Below are 13,265 nucleotides of genomic sequence, written 5' to 3'. Positions count from 1 at the left end.
AATTGAACGTTTTCTAGAAAAACTGTTAGCTGATTGCCTGAAAAGCTATATTTTGCCTTTGTATGAAACGTAAATAATCGTGATTTTTGTGTTTAATCGTGTTGCCACGGTTAAATCTGCATAAAAATTAAATAAGTCAAAGAAAAAGATTAATTTGCCATAAAACATTACGGCTCGTCAAAACCACTTGAGAAGTGTGGAAGACATTACCTTGTGGCTTGTGCTTTCTAAATTTCCCAAACGTACTTCGCGATTACATAAAACACCATTAAAATAATATATGGGTAGTTGCTTCCTTAATTGTTTGATAAAACACTTTGCTGGAAACATGCGAAGTTCCACTGTAACGTTTACAGTTGAGTGCGATTAATACCCGAAATTTCGTCAGTGAAGCCTGCTTTTCAGGTTACGTAATTTCATGGTCCCTATTCTCATCGAAAGCAGGTCAGTTATTATAAAATACCATGTCCGCGCAGAAGAACAGAAAAACAACAATAGTAATCAAAAAATCAGATATGCTGCACCTTACTCTTCTTGAAAACACACTCAGCCCGATCGATAATTCCTCAGCAAAATACTGAACAGTTACCACGAATCCTTTGTTAGAAAACAGAAAGCGCTTTTTCAAGTAAACTTACCTTACTTTCCAAAATCAAAGTTCACGTTATCCCCAATCAGTATGAAAGGCGCCCACTGCTTCACGTCAGAGTAGCCGTTACATCTCATCCACTTCATAGCCTGGTGAAGAGAGTCACTAGCGCTTTCCCCACGAACAAGGTGATCGTAGAAGTGACTCATTAACTGCTCTGTTGAGTTGTCTTCTATGGCCCACAGTGACACCAACACTGAGCGTGCGCCAGATCCTAGGAATGCTCGAGCAATTCCAACCGCTCCCTCGGCCTTAATCTCTCCACGTGCACTATGGCAACAGCTAAGGACTACCAGTTTAGCTCGCAGTTGAACTTTTGAAATGTCCGACATTGTCAATAAGTAGAGCCCCTCTCGAGGAATACCGTTAGGAATGCGAAAAGAAGGTGCCAGGGCAATCTCTCCTCTTTCTGCATCACCGTGAGCAGCCAAATGAATCAGAGCCACCGAATCCATTGCTTGAAGTACCGCCTGCTTAGTAGCCTGTTGTCCTAGTAAAGGCTCAACACCCAGCTTTCTTCCTACCATCTTCGCTTCCACTTCTGCGCAAGGCAGTCGCGAAATGGACTTTAGACATCCTTTGAAAATCACCTCACCAACATCAGGATTCCCCACTATCAGTGCACCGGTCTGACTGTGATAGTCTGCTGGGCTGTCAAGGATGAGCCTGAGAGTTGTTAAAGAAGGAGCGACCCGGATCTTGAAAGTTTCTGATAAGGTCTTCCCACTTTCATCAGGCAACGCGGCAAATGGAATGTTGTATAAAGAACGATCGGGAACGACGATGATTTCCGAGCCGTCAAGCAAGTCAGCCACAGGAGCGATGATTAGTTTGTAACACAGAGGAAGATTCATTTTTGGACCTTGGTTCTCTTTACTTTCATTTCCAATCCGGAAACCTTCATAGCTGTCATCCTCCCATGAATTGGATTTACCTTGTATGGCATTTAAAGACTCATCTTTGCGTAGCTCCGTTGGCCATGGTGACGTGCCAAAACTTCTAAAGCTTTTGTTGGCAAAAAAGTCTTCAAGATTTTTAACAGGTCGTTCGTAAGCAATAAGGTCCTTTCCCTCAATTTCTCGGAAATACGTGACTCCACCTCTTTTAAGAATCCAGATATACATGCTGTCAAAAGAATAGGAGAGGTATAGACAAGAACAATTACGTTCTCTGTCGATGATGCTTTCAATTCCAGACCATGTTTGAGGATTAGCGGATACTTGATTCTTCACAGAGTACTTAGCTGACATCAAATCTGCCAAAGCCCTGGCCTTCCCAAGCTCTGAAACATACAAAGCTGGCACGAGATTTCTGGTTTTACAAAGCAATGTACAGAGGATCTTGTAGGAAGAAATTTTGTTATCCGAAAACGATATCTTCCATTGATCGTTATCTCGTAGGGAGCCGCGCATTTTCTCGCATTTTTCGACGGCAGTAAGTAAGTACGTGGTAGCTTCCTGATTCTTGCCTTCTTGTATTCTTAAGCATGCTAGTTCTTTGAGCGATTGGTACTGCAGAGAAACATCTCCAATGTCCTCACTAATGGCAAGTGACTTCGTGTAATGTTCTTCAGCCTTAACATATTCACCATCTTTGAAAAGAACCTTTCCTGAACATATGCAACAACCGGCTTCTAAATATCGTTGTCCAATTTCTTTGCAGATGGCAATTGCTTCTTCGTAATACTCTTTACCCTTGACATAGTTATGAATTGAGTACAAGATATTTCCTTGCGCTAATAAAGAGAAGGCTTTCCCCTCCCTGTGTCCAATTTCTGGTGCGATGGAAAGTGCTTCCTGATTATATTTGTTAGCCTTGGGATATTTACCAAGAGAGGAAAATAAAAAGGCGAGATTATTGCAACACATAATTACTCCCTCCTTGTCACCAGTTTTTCTCTTGATCGCCAATGCTTTCTCCAAGTGTTCATTAGCCTTATCTTCTTCGCCAACTGATTGATACAACAATCCAAGGCTCATGTAAGAGGTGGCTACTCCATCTATGTCACCGATTTCTGTCTTGATTGCAAGTGATTTCTCGAGATGTTCTCTTGCCTTTTCATATTTGCCAACTGAATCATACACAGCTCCAAGGCTTTGGTAACAGTCGGCTTCTCCATCTCTGTCACCAATTTCTTTGTTGATCGTAAGTGATTTCTCGAGATGTTCTCTTGCCTTGTCATATTTGCCAACTGAATCATACACAGCTCCAAGGCTCCTGTAACATCTGGCTTCTCCATCTCTGTCACCGATTTCTTTGGTGATGACAAGTGATTTCTCGAGATGTTCTCTGGCCTTTTCACCTTTGCCAACTAATCGACACAAACTTCCAAGGCTCATGTAACAGTTGGCTTCTCCATTTCTGTCACCGATATCTGTCTTGATTGCAAGTGATTTCTCGAAATGTTCTCTTGCCTTGTCATATTTGCCAACTGATTTATACATAACTCCAAGGTTTAGGTAACAGCCGGCTTCTCCGTTTCTGTCACCGATTTCTTTGTTGATGACAAGTGATTTCTCGAAATGTTCTCTTGCCTTGTCATATTTGCTAACTGATTGATACACAGCTCCAAGGTTCATGTAACACTTGGCTTCTCCATTTCTGTGACCGATTTCTTTGTTGATGACAAGTGATTTCTCGAGATGTTCTCTCGCCTTGTCATATTTGCCAACTGATTGATACTCAACTCCAAGGTTTCCGTAACAGTTGGCTTCTCCATTTCTGTCACCGATTTCTTTATTGATGAAGAGTGATTTCTCGAGATGTTGTCTCGCCTTTTCATATTTGCCAACTGATCTATACACAGCTCCAAGGTTTCCGTAACAGCTGGCTTCTCCGTTTCTGTCACCGATTTCTTTGTTGATCGTAAGTGATTTCTCGAGATGTTCTCTTGCCTTGTCATATTTGCCAACTGATTTATTCACAGCTCCAAGGTTTAGGTAACAGTCGGCTTCTCCGTTTCTGTCACCGATTTCTTTGTTGATGACAAGTGATTTCTCGAAGTGTTCTCTTGCCTTGTCATATTTGCCAACTGATTGATACACAGCTCCAAGGTTTCCGTAAGAGGAGGCTTCTCCATTTTTGTCACCAATTTCTGTACCGATTAGGAGCGTTTTCTCCCATAGTTCTCTCGCTTCTGCGTATTTACTTTGACGGAAGTACATTGCTGCTAGATCGAAGCTTAGCTTATATTCTTCAAGTTTTTCCCCAGTTTCACGATAAATCTGGAGAATTTTTTCTGCGTATTTTGTTTCATTTCGATAAGCCCTCGACAGTATCAAACACACCCTTTTGTACAATAATTTGACTAGTTTATCGTCTTTGATGCATGCTTTGTGTTTCAAGATGACCAAGCATTCCTTGCATATTTCGATGCTCTTTAGAACTCGATTGGTGTTGAGAAGGAAGCAAGCAACCACGAGGCCGATAGAGATGGCTTGTAGAACTTCGTCCATGTTGTTCATGTCAAACACTTCTGTCGGGATTAAAGGAGAATTATAGTGAAAAGAAATTTGTCTTCAAGTCAGTTAAAGGGACAGGGTCAGCTGTGGGACCGCACTGATCTGGACACTAGTTTTGTCACTTTGACAAGAGTTCACCTCAGCCTGAAATCAAAGTTACACGTCGAGTACATTTAGAAATCCGCTTCAATCCTCGTAGTGTTTTGCTTGATTTTCAATCGTTTACTGAAAAACCTGTTTTTGAGTGTGTTTCTGCTCATCCTATGATATTATTTTATCATATTTGGTTAAAAATAATGCAGATTGCGTCTCTGTGAAATGCAAATTAGCTATGAAATGGTATCTAATGCGCATGTGCGCCAGCTGACTGTGTCCCTTTAACACACCGAATCATTAATTAATTAATTGTCTGTATTTTGACGAGCCCGTACCGCACAACTCGTAAAAATATGCAGCGATACTACACACCAAAGTATCTAATAAGATATATTTATTAAAAATTAGTCATTAATTTGCACGGATGTCTTGAGAGCGCGAGCAGAAGAATTCATTGGAAAAACTGGTTGATGGTCCGTCGTTTGGAAATTGATTCAAACTCGTTCTATGAAATGCAAATTATTCGTGGTAAGTTAACCAAGAGTTTTCCTTCGATACAAAGGGCGGAAGCATTATCGTACCGGCCTTTGCATCCATAGCACGAGCTTTTGTTTTTGGTAGAAATTCCTAGTTTTAATACATTTTCGACTTAATGCTGATTAAGAATAAGACGACAAATTACCTGAATTTTTTCAATAGTGTAGCTCGACACTCCGGATACCTTCAGAAAGTACTAGAAATCATCAGAAATAGTTAAACTGGAGCTGTACTTTATTTTGAAAATTTTCTGACGGTGAAACATGATTAGTGACTAGCACTACGGTAAACCTTGTGTTATTATTGAGTTATATTAGTTTGGTGAAAAACAAGCAAAGTTCGCTTTGCTTATTTGGTACTAAATTGTAAATCAAATTGAAATGGTATCAAGGTTTTACTCACCACTTCTCTTTCGTTGGGGAAAGAATACAGAATTTAAGGCAACAGTTTCACTTTACACCAGGACTTTGTCTGTAGGATAACAAAAACAAAAACATTTCAGGTTTACTTATGGACTTGGATTTCTTAAAAAAAAAAATATGTTTTACCCTCTAGCGTTACGCGACTATAAAGACTGAAATATTACAAAGGATGTCAGAAGTACAAAGCAGAAATCCACGCCAAAAATATAGCAAGGGATAAAGATAAACGCGTCTCAAACTCATTAATAATTCATCAAGTTTAAACAAAAGAAAACATGACCGTGACGGTGTTTGGATACTTGATCTTAATTAGCATAGATTTTTACGATTTTATTTCTCTGTTTTCTTCTTAGTTTTAGTTTCAATTGAGAAGATATATCAAACACGCAAGACAGTGTTTGACCGCATTTCCAAATACCTCGAAGTTTGTCAAAAATACTCAGCTACGCGTCGTATTTGCAGCTCTCTTCTCGGTGTTTGGAAATGGGGTCAAACACGGTCTTTCGTGTTTGATATATTACGTCAAACTTACAATTCGCCGACAAAAGTTAAGTTAGATGAGCAAAGTTGTAATCACACACAAAAATAAACGTGAGAAACTTAAAGCTACAGCTGACGATAAATGCTCTTGTATGACAATCATGACCGACTGAGATAGAATTGCAAAATTAAACTGAAAGAAAACAGACAAGGAAGATAAAACAAACTTGACAAGACCACAGGGGAAGATCAACCAACAAAACTGAAAGTCGTCGAGGATGGACGTTTAATATATAAATTTCTGCACTAAAAATTCAAAACCTTCTTGCATCTGTTTGTACAACACTAATGTACTCTGAAGAAGTATAGCGACTAAAGCGACTTACTTTTTTAACCTTTATGTGGGATGTGAGAATCAGAATGAGATCCCACTCGATCTCTTTCAGGAACAGGGGTCTCCCCCTAGAAAGGACAATGGTACATTAGAGCTTAAATAAATATTTTTCGTAAATTTACAGTAAAGAAATCTAACGAGAGATTCGAATAGACGATACCTTACATCTGTTCTATTAACTGACTGTCCTTACCGTTTCTTGAGATTTAAAAATCAGAATGACGCCCAATTCAATCTGTGTCAGCAAAAGGAATCTTCCTTTAAAAAGGACAGCAAAGCATTAGTGCTGTTTGGCTTGTTTCAATGTACAGGAACGACATACAAAGAATGTTTTCTGCACGATACCTAACTTTTTTGAACTGTATTGTTCGTTACGTTCTTTTTTCTTTTAATTGTTTACTTCAAACTTAAAAATTCAGATTGAAACAATGTTACTTCATTGTAACTGGTGATAATGGCAGACTTCTAAACGTTTTGAACGATAAAAATTGCCATTTTCACTCCCAGGTCTGCATTTTGTATTTTAAATATAACATTACTGAAATAAAAGCCGGAATACTATTAGAATAAAGTTGTGCAAACATCACAATTTTCAGATGAAAGCCTTAGAGGTTGAACATTCGCAGTAAATAATGATAGTGGATTATCATTGACAATTTTAACGTTTATATGGTCAAAACATTTTGTTGTAAAGCAGCCAATAACACAGTCAGCTATATGAAGGTTGTTTAGATTTAGCCAAGACAGAGTTAGGTGACTAAAACCAAGGAAAGTGAAAATCAAGGTTCTACTCACCACTTCAGTTCAGAATATGAAAAAGTACAAACGTAACAGGTATGTCCACAAGAGAACTTTCCCTGCAAGAAGAATTAATAAAAGGTTTGTTCTCTAATTCGTTTTTGCTTTAATCCGTGCTTTGACCGTTAACTACATGAAGCTAAATGGATTGCTAGATGTTGAAAGAACTCTTATTTCCTTATTATTACTTCATCAGTTCAAAGAGTCAAAGAACAATGTTTAGTTCAACTGGAACACATAAAAAACAATTTACCTTGTCACTTCAATAAGTAATATTTTCATCAGTTTTGTGTAATGTATTACAAGGCCTTCAACGCCAAGCATCACAATGCCTAAATCAGTTGTTTTTGCCGGGTATATTTTCTTGAGCAATTATTATTTACAAATGCTAAAAATTCTTGCCCTTTTGAAAATTGCATAAATTATCTTAATTATAAAACATTTGGGACAAAACGTTTGTTTTTAATTTTCTGTACTTACCTTTCCAAAATGGCTTTAAAAAAAGTACGTAAATCGTTCCTTAATTTAAGTTCAACTCAGAATGGAATTCAAAGTTATAGTCTGCATCAGCTGAAAGGAAATCTCCGTCACAATAATAACAATGACAAGACAGTTATCACACTTTCGAATCGTAGGATAAGCTTTCAGTTTCGACTGGCCATGAAATCTTTTTTTATATCACACAGTCAACACCTTTCATTTATGTTGGGCACGTTATTCGCAATTCAAGTTATAAAACACGACATTTGGCATATGTTTTTGTTTTCTTAATATTGCTCGTTTACATTGTCATGTAACCAAAAATAATAATAGTAACAATTCAATAAATCAAGTCAAGAATTTGGGATATGACAGATGACTGATATGTAAAAAAACTTCGTCTAGATTTAGGGTTTTCATTCGCGCGTTATTCGGGAAAAGTGTTTCACTCAAATTTATAGAGCTTTGTATGAAGACGTCATTTGACGCCCTTCCAAGGGGCACCAACATGGCGGCCGTAAAGTAACGGAAACATCTGTCATTGAATTTTGCCATTGAAACGAAAAATTATCACTCGAAAGTTTCGACACATTGAAAGTAATAATTCTTGTACTGAAAAAACTTTTAAAACGTGAGCGATAACTCCTCTTTTGACCGACGCGAAAGCCCTCTCGGCCCTCCATTTTAGTGTCACCAATGATGGGCTCCTGGTGTCACGCAACGCAAACACTTGAAAATTCAAACGTCATCTTGAGAATAAGGTCTGTATGGGGGATTACTTTGAGAATAAGGTTTGTATTGTGGATTAATTCTATCACCCTTCATCCACTCTTAGTATGACTCAGTGTGTTAAGAATTATCAATAAAACTTTCTTTGATAGTTTGCGGTTTATAATGGCAATAGGACATCCTGTCATTCGATTCAGTCCGTAATCATACTCGTGATTAACAAATCGAACTCCCACTTCGCGGTCGTCCGATTTTGTTAATCACTCGTATGATTACAGACTGAATCGAATGACAGGATGTCCTGTTACTAATTAATCATAACCATTACAATTTCCCACAATTTGAGAATAGCTTTTAATAGTCATTTTTAAATATCGTAATTAAGAATTTGGGAATAGCTTGCAAAATGGCTGTCAAGTTTCTTTCAAAAAAGTCACCGGAAACTAAACCTTCACAATTTTACAAAGTCAGTCTTTTGAATTGGTTACTGTAGTGACTGTAATCAATGTCGTGATTAGTGCACGGCACGAAAAATTGGATTTACTCTAAATTTGATCCTGATCAAAGTCGAGGTCAAATATGATCATAGCTTTGATCCAAACTTTGACGTGCGTCAAATGTATGTCAAAACTGTCATGGCTTTGCCGATACATTTGATCCATGACAAAGAAGAGGGCAAATGTGATGTTAACTTTGACTCCACCTTTGACCCACGTCAAAGGAGGAATCAAATATCTTATGGATTTGCTATACATTTGATCCCTGTTAAAGGTGAGGTCAAACATGTCAATAACTTTGACTTAAGTTTTGACGCGCGTTAAAGGCGTTCAAAGACACCACAGCTTTGCATACCTTTGATCTCTTATGTCAAAGGCGTTCAAAGACACCACGGCTTTGCATACCTTTGATATATTATGTCAAAGGCGTTCAAAGGCGCCATGGCTTTGTACAATTTTGATCCTACGTCATGTCATGTCAAAGGCGAGGTCAAATATGGCCATATCCTGCGACTCCTCTTTTAACGCCCTGATAGCCTGCGTTTTCGTAATTTTTTCTGTTTTAATGATTAAATGAAAGCTTGCTTTCTTGCCAATGTGTATTTTTTTAATAAAAAGTTTTCACTTGACCTGGAGGTGGTACAAGAAAACAGCTCGAAAACAGCGGGAAAAACGCGGCTGCCAGTGGCTTCCCGCATTTTTCTGGCCAATCAGAGAGAGAGACTAAAGGTCAACGAAGTCGGCTGTGAGGAAAGCAGACATTTTTCTTCATTTGGCTTCATTATGGCGGATCTGGTGAAATTTTCATTGTGTTTTGGACCAGGAAAGGTAAGTCTTTGAATTTCGTTCATTTGTTTTCAATATTCAGAGAATAACGGAGTTGAAAAAGTAAATTAAACGCAGTAATGGCTACATAAAGGAATAAAGAGCTATGAATTGCGTATATTCATAGTAGGACAGATCCTCGGCGAAAACATTTTGGTCGAAGATTAATTGCACTTGACTGAATCTCAGTTCATCGGCAAAGCTCTTCGTTAAGAAAAGACAAGACTTTATTTTCAATTCACATATACTCATTTACAAAAGTTGACAAAGGTAATATTTTTTCCTTACTCAGTCAAGTCTTGTGCATTAAATTGAAGCAGGAGTACCCGACGGAGCCGCTCGACAGAAAACCCACTCGACAGGCTGCAATTACGCTGGCTGAGAAATATTAGCATTAGATTATTTACTGGCTGGGATTTTCTTTCAGCGTCTGGCTTGCTAAAAACTTATTTAAAACACTGTCCCTAGCTGGTAAAAAAGTGACTTTTTTGTTTTTTCTGGCTGTGACTTTTTCGAAAAAGCAATCAATCCCGCCCTGGGACGTAAAAAACGCGAGACGATAAACCGCAAGCGGTCGTACTTACTCCCAGCGCCACGCGCTGCCAAAAAAAAAAAAAAAAATGCAAATCAACGCGCGCGTGATGCCATGCCCGAAAATGATGGCTCCACTGTCAGATTGTTGCGGTTTATCTTTTTCATCAACCAGTAAAAATTGCATAACACAAGCAGCTGCCATTTTCAATGACGTAATAACCCTAGTATCTCGAATGGCCGAATCCGTTAAAAACGTTTTTTTCAATGGAACACGGCCGATCTCCAGGATCTCCGCTCGTTTGTCGTTCCAAAGGCCTTAAGAAGAGTCTAGGTTCTTATGCCTCTGATACCTTTTTAATAAACGCGGTCCAAAACAGCTTTCATTTGAACTCGTCGTTGACCTACCAGTTGAGGCAACGGTTTCAATCTGCACGCTAGTGCCGTGAATCAACTGGAGTCGTGTAATGAATGATCTATCGATGAACTGTATATCGAAATGGACACTTCTGCCAGTTTAAAATTCTTTGACCAAGGAGCGCACGTCTGGATAATAATTTTGCCAGATTATTTGGCAGGCATCTGTCGCCCGTGGTATTGGGCGGGCGTAAAGGCGAAAACTCCTATTTTTTTTTTTTCGGCATGTTCACTCGCTTAACACAAGGCCAATGGGGCGAATTCCTTTGGGGTGATCCAGGTCAGGATTTATGATCCGAGATCACACTGATCATGTTCAAAACGAGAAGCCGCAAATGACCTTTGGAACGTCAGGAGATAAGTTGACCCATGAGAAACTTGACAGAGCCTTAAGACATGACCGCAAACAAAAGCGGTTGTATTCCTAATTAGGCGCTTTGACAAGGTCTGTGCACCCACTACGTGCACAGGAACCACACAAAATTGCAAAAGTCGTTTCAGTTCGTCGACTAGTAGAATGGGTGATTGGGGGTATAGATCACGTTTCACGGAAAATAAAAAAAAGAACGTTTTGGAAAATCACTGCTCACGACTACTAAGGCAAAGCCAGTCGCTTCAGTTATGAGCAACTAACGATTTCTTTTGCTGCGAATCATTCCGACTTCTGTCGTGAGTCTTTTGCCGTGATCGCCTTACGAACAACAGTTATTAACGATTGCTTTTGCTGCGAATCCTTGCGGCTTCTGTCGTGAGTCTTTTGCGGTGATCGCCTTACGAACGACTAACGATTGCTTTTGCTGCGAATCCTTGCGGCTTCTGTCGTGAGTCTTTTGCCGTGATCGCCTTACGAACAACAGTTATTAACGATTGCTTTTGCTGCGAATCCTTGCGGCTTCTGTCGTGAGTCTTTTGCGGTGATCGCCTTACGAACGACTAACGATTGCTTTTGCTGCGAATCCTTGCGGCTTCTGTCGTGCGTCTTTTGCGGTGATCGCCTTACGAACTACTAACGATTGCTTTTGCTGCGAATCCTTGCGGCTTCTGTCGTGCGTCTTTTGCGGTGATCGCCTTACGAACTACTAACGATTGCTTTTGCTGCGAATCCTTGCGGCTTCTGTCGTGAGTCTTTTGCGGTGATCGCCTGACGAACGACCAACGCTTGCTTTTGCTGCGAATCCTTGCGGCTTCTGTCGTGAGTCTTTTGCGGTGATCGCCTGACGAACTACTAACGATTGCTTTTGCTGCGAACCCTTGCGGCTTCTGTCGTGAGTCTTTTGCGGCGATCGCCTGACGAACAACCAACGATTGCTTTTGCTGCGAATCCTTGCGGCTTCTGTCGTGAGTCTTTTGCGGTGATCGCCTTACGAACTACTAACGATTGCTTTTGCTGCGAATCCTTGCGGCTTCTGTCGTGAGTCTTTTGCGGTGATCGCCTTACGAACGACTAACGATTGCTTTTGCTGCGAATCCTTGCGGCTTCTGTCGTGAGTCTTTTGCGGTGATCGCCTTACGAACGACTAACGATTGCTTTTGCTGCGAATCCTTGCGGCTTCAGTCGTGAGTCTTTTGCCGTGATCGCCTTACGAACAACAGTTATTAACGATTGCTTTTGCTGCGAATCCTTGCGGCTTCTGTCGTGAGTCTTTTGCGGTGATCGCCTTACGAACGACTAACGATTGCTTTTGCTGCGAATCCTTGCGGCTTCTGTCGTGCGTCTTTTGCGGTGATCGCCTTACGAACTACTAACGATTGCTTTTGCTGCGAATCCTTGCGGCTTCTGTCGTGCGTCTTTTGCGGTGATCGCCTTACGAACTACTAACGATTGCTTTTGCTGCGAATCCTTGCGGCTTCTGTCGTGAGTCTTTTGCGGTGATCGCCTGACGAACGACCAACGCTTGCTTTTGCTGCGAATCCTTGCGGCTTCTGTCGTGAGTCTTTTGCGGTGATCGCCTGACGAACTACTAACGATTGCTTTTGCTGCGAACCCTTGCGGCTTCTGTCGTGAGTCTTTTGCGGCGATCGCCTGACGAACAACCAACGCTTGCTTTCGCTGCGAATCCTTGCGGCTTCTGTCGTGAGTCTTTTGCGGTGATCGCCTTACGAACAACTAACGACGGCTTTTGCTGCGAATCCTTGCGGCTTATGTCGTGAGTCTTTTGCGGTGATCGCTTTAAGAACTACTAACGATTGTTTTTGCTGGGAATCCTTGCGGCTTCTGTCGTGAGTCTTTTGCAGTGATCGCCTGACGAACAAGTAACGATTGCTTTTGGTGCGAATCTGTTCTGGCTTCTGTTGTGAATCTTTTGCGGTGATCTCCTGACGATCAACTAACGATTGCTTTTGCTGCGAATCCTTGCGGCTTCTGTCGTGAGTCTTTTGTGGTGATCGCCTGACGAACAAGTAACGATTGCTTTTGCTGCGAACCCTTGCGGCTTCTGTCGTGAGTCCTTTGCGCCGATCACCTGATGAACGACTAACGCTTGCTTTTGCTGCGAATCCTTGCGGTTTCTGTAGTGAGTCTTTTGCGGTGATCACCTTACGAACAACTTGCGATTGCTTTTGCTGCAAATCCTTCCGGCTTCTGTATTGAATCTTTTGCGGGATTTGCTATTTCGCCAAGGAAATGTTATACTGATAAAGGTAGCTGACATCTGTTTGTTTCGTAGGTTCATTTGATTATGAAAATGACAGACACTTGGTAGCCAAAGCCTAGTGAGGGCTTTGTAATCTTGTTTTGCTTTTACTTCATGAGCTAAACAGTTTTTTAATTCTTTGCATGGAGGTTCGTTGACTTTTTGGAACAATAACTCTGGGAAATGAAATGAATGTGAAAGTTTGTCTTATGTAAGCGTTTGAAACAACTGATAGGTTGCTTGTTGTACTTGTAATAACAACAATAGATCTTCATTAACTGAATATCTAGATTACGTCTGTTAACCGAATGGACAT

At 40.4% G+C, this 13,265-nt stretch overlaps 1 protein-coding gene and 1 pseudogene across 1 annotated transcript; both read right to left on the bottom strand.

Annotated features, from left to right (window-relative positions):
• Positions 1–325: 325 nt before the first annotated feature.
• On the bottom strand, positions 326–4,119 carry LOC149096500 (uncharacterized). Its single transcript, XM_089280663.1, has one exon. The coding sequence runs from the start codon at positions 4,111–4,113 to the stop codon at positions 640–642; it is 3,474 nt and encodes a 1,157-aa protein (XP_089136789.1). The 5' UTR covers positions 4,114–4,119; the 3' UTR covers positions 326–639.
• Positions 4,120–5,178: 1,059 nt separating this feature from the next.
• LOC149096499 (uncharacterized) lies at positions 5,179–13,265 on the bottom strand (annotated as a pseudogene).

The sequence above is a fragment of the Orbicella faveolata genome, unplaced genomic scaffold (genome assembly GCF_042242905.1).
Source record: "Orbicella faveolata isolate gen_17 unplaced genomic scaffold, um_ofav_v1 contig_48, whole genome shotgun sequence".
NCBI lineage: Eukaryota > Metazoa > Cnidaria > Anthozoa > Scleractinia > Merulinidae > Orbicella > Orbicella faveolata.
Note: the sequence above shows the minus strand (reverse complement) of the source record. Positions and strands in the feature narration are given on the sequence as shown.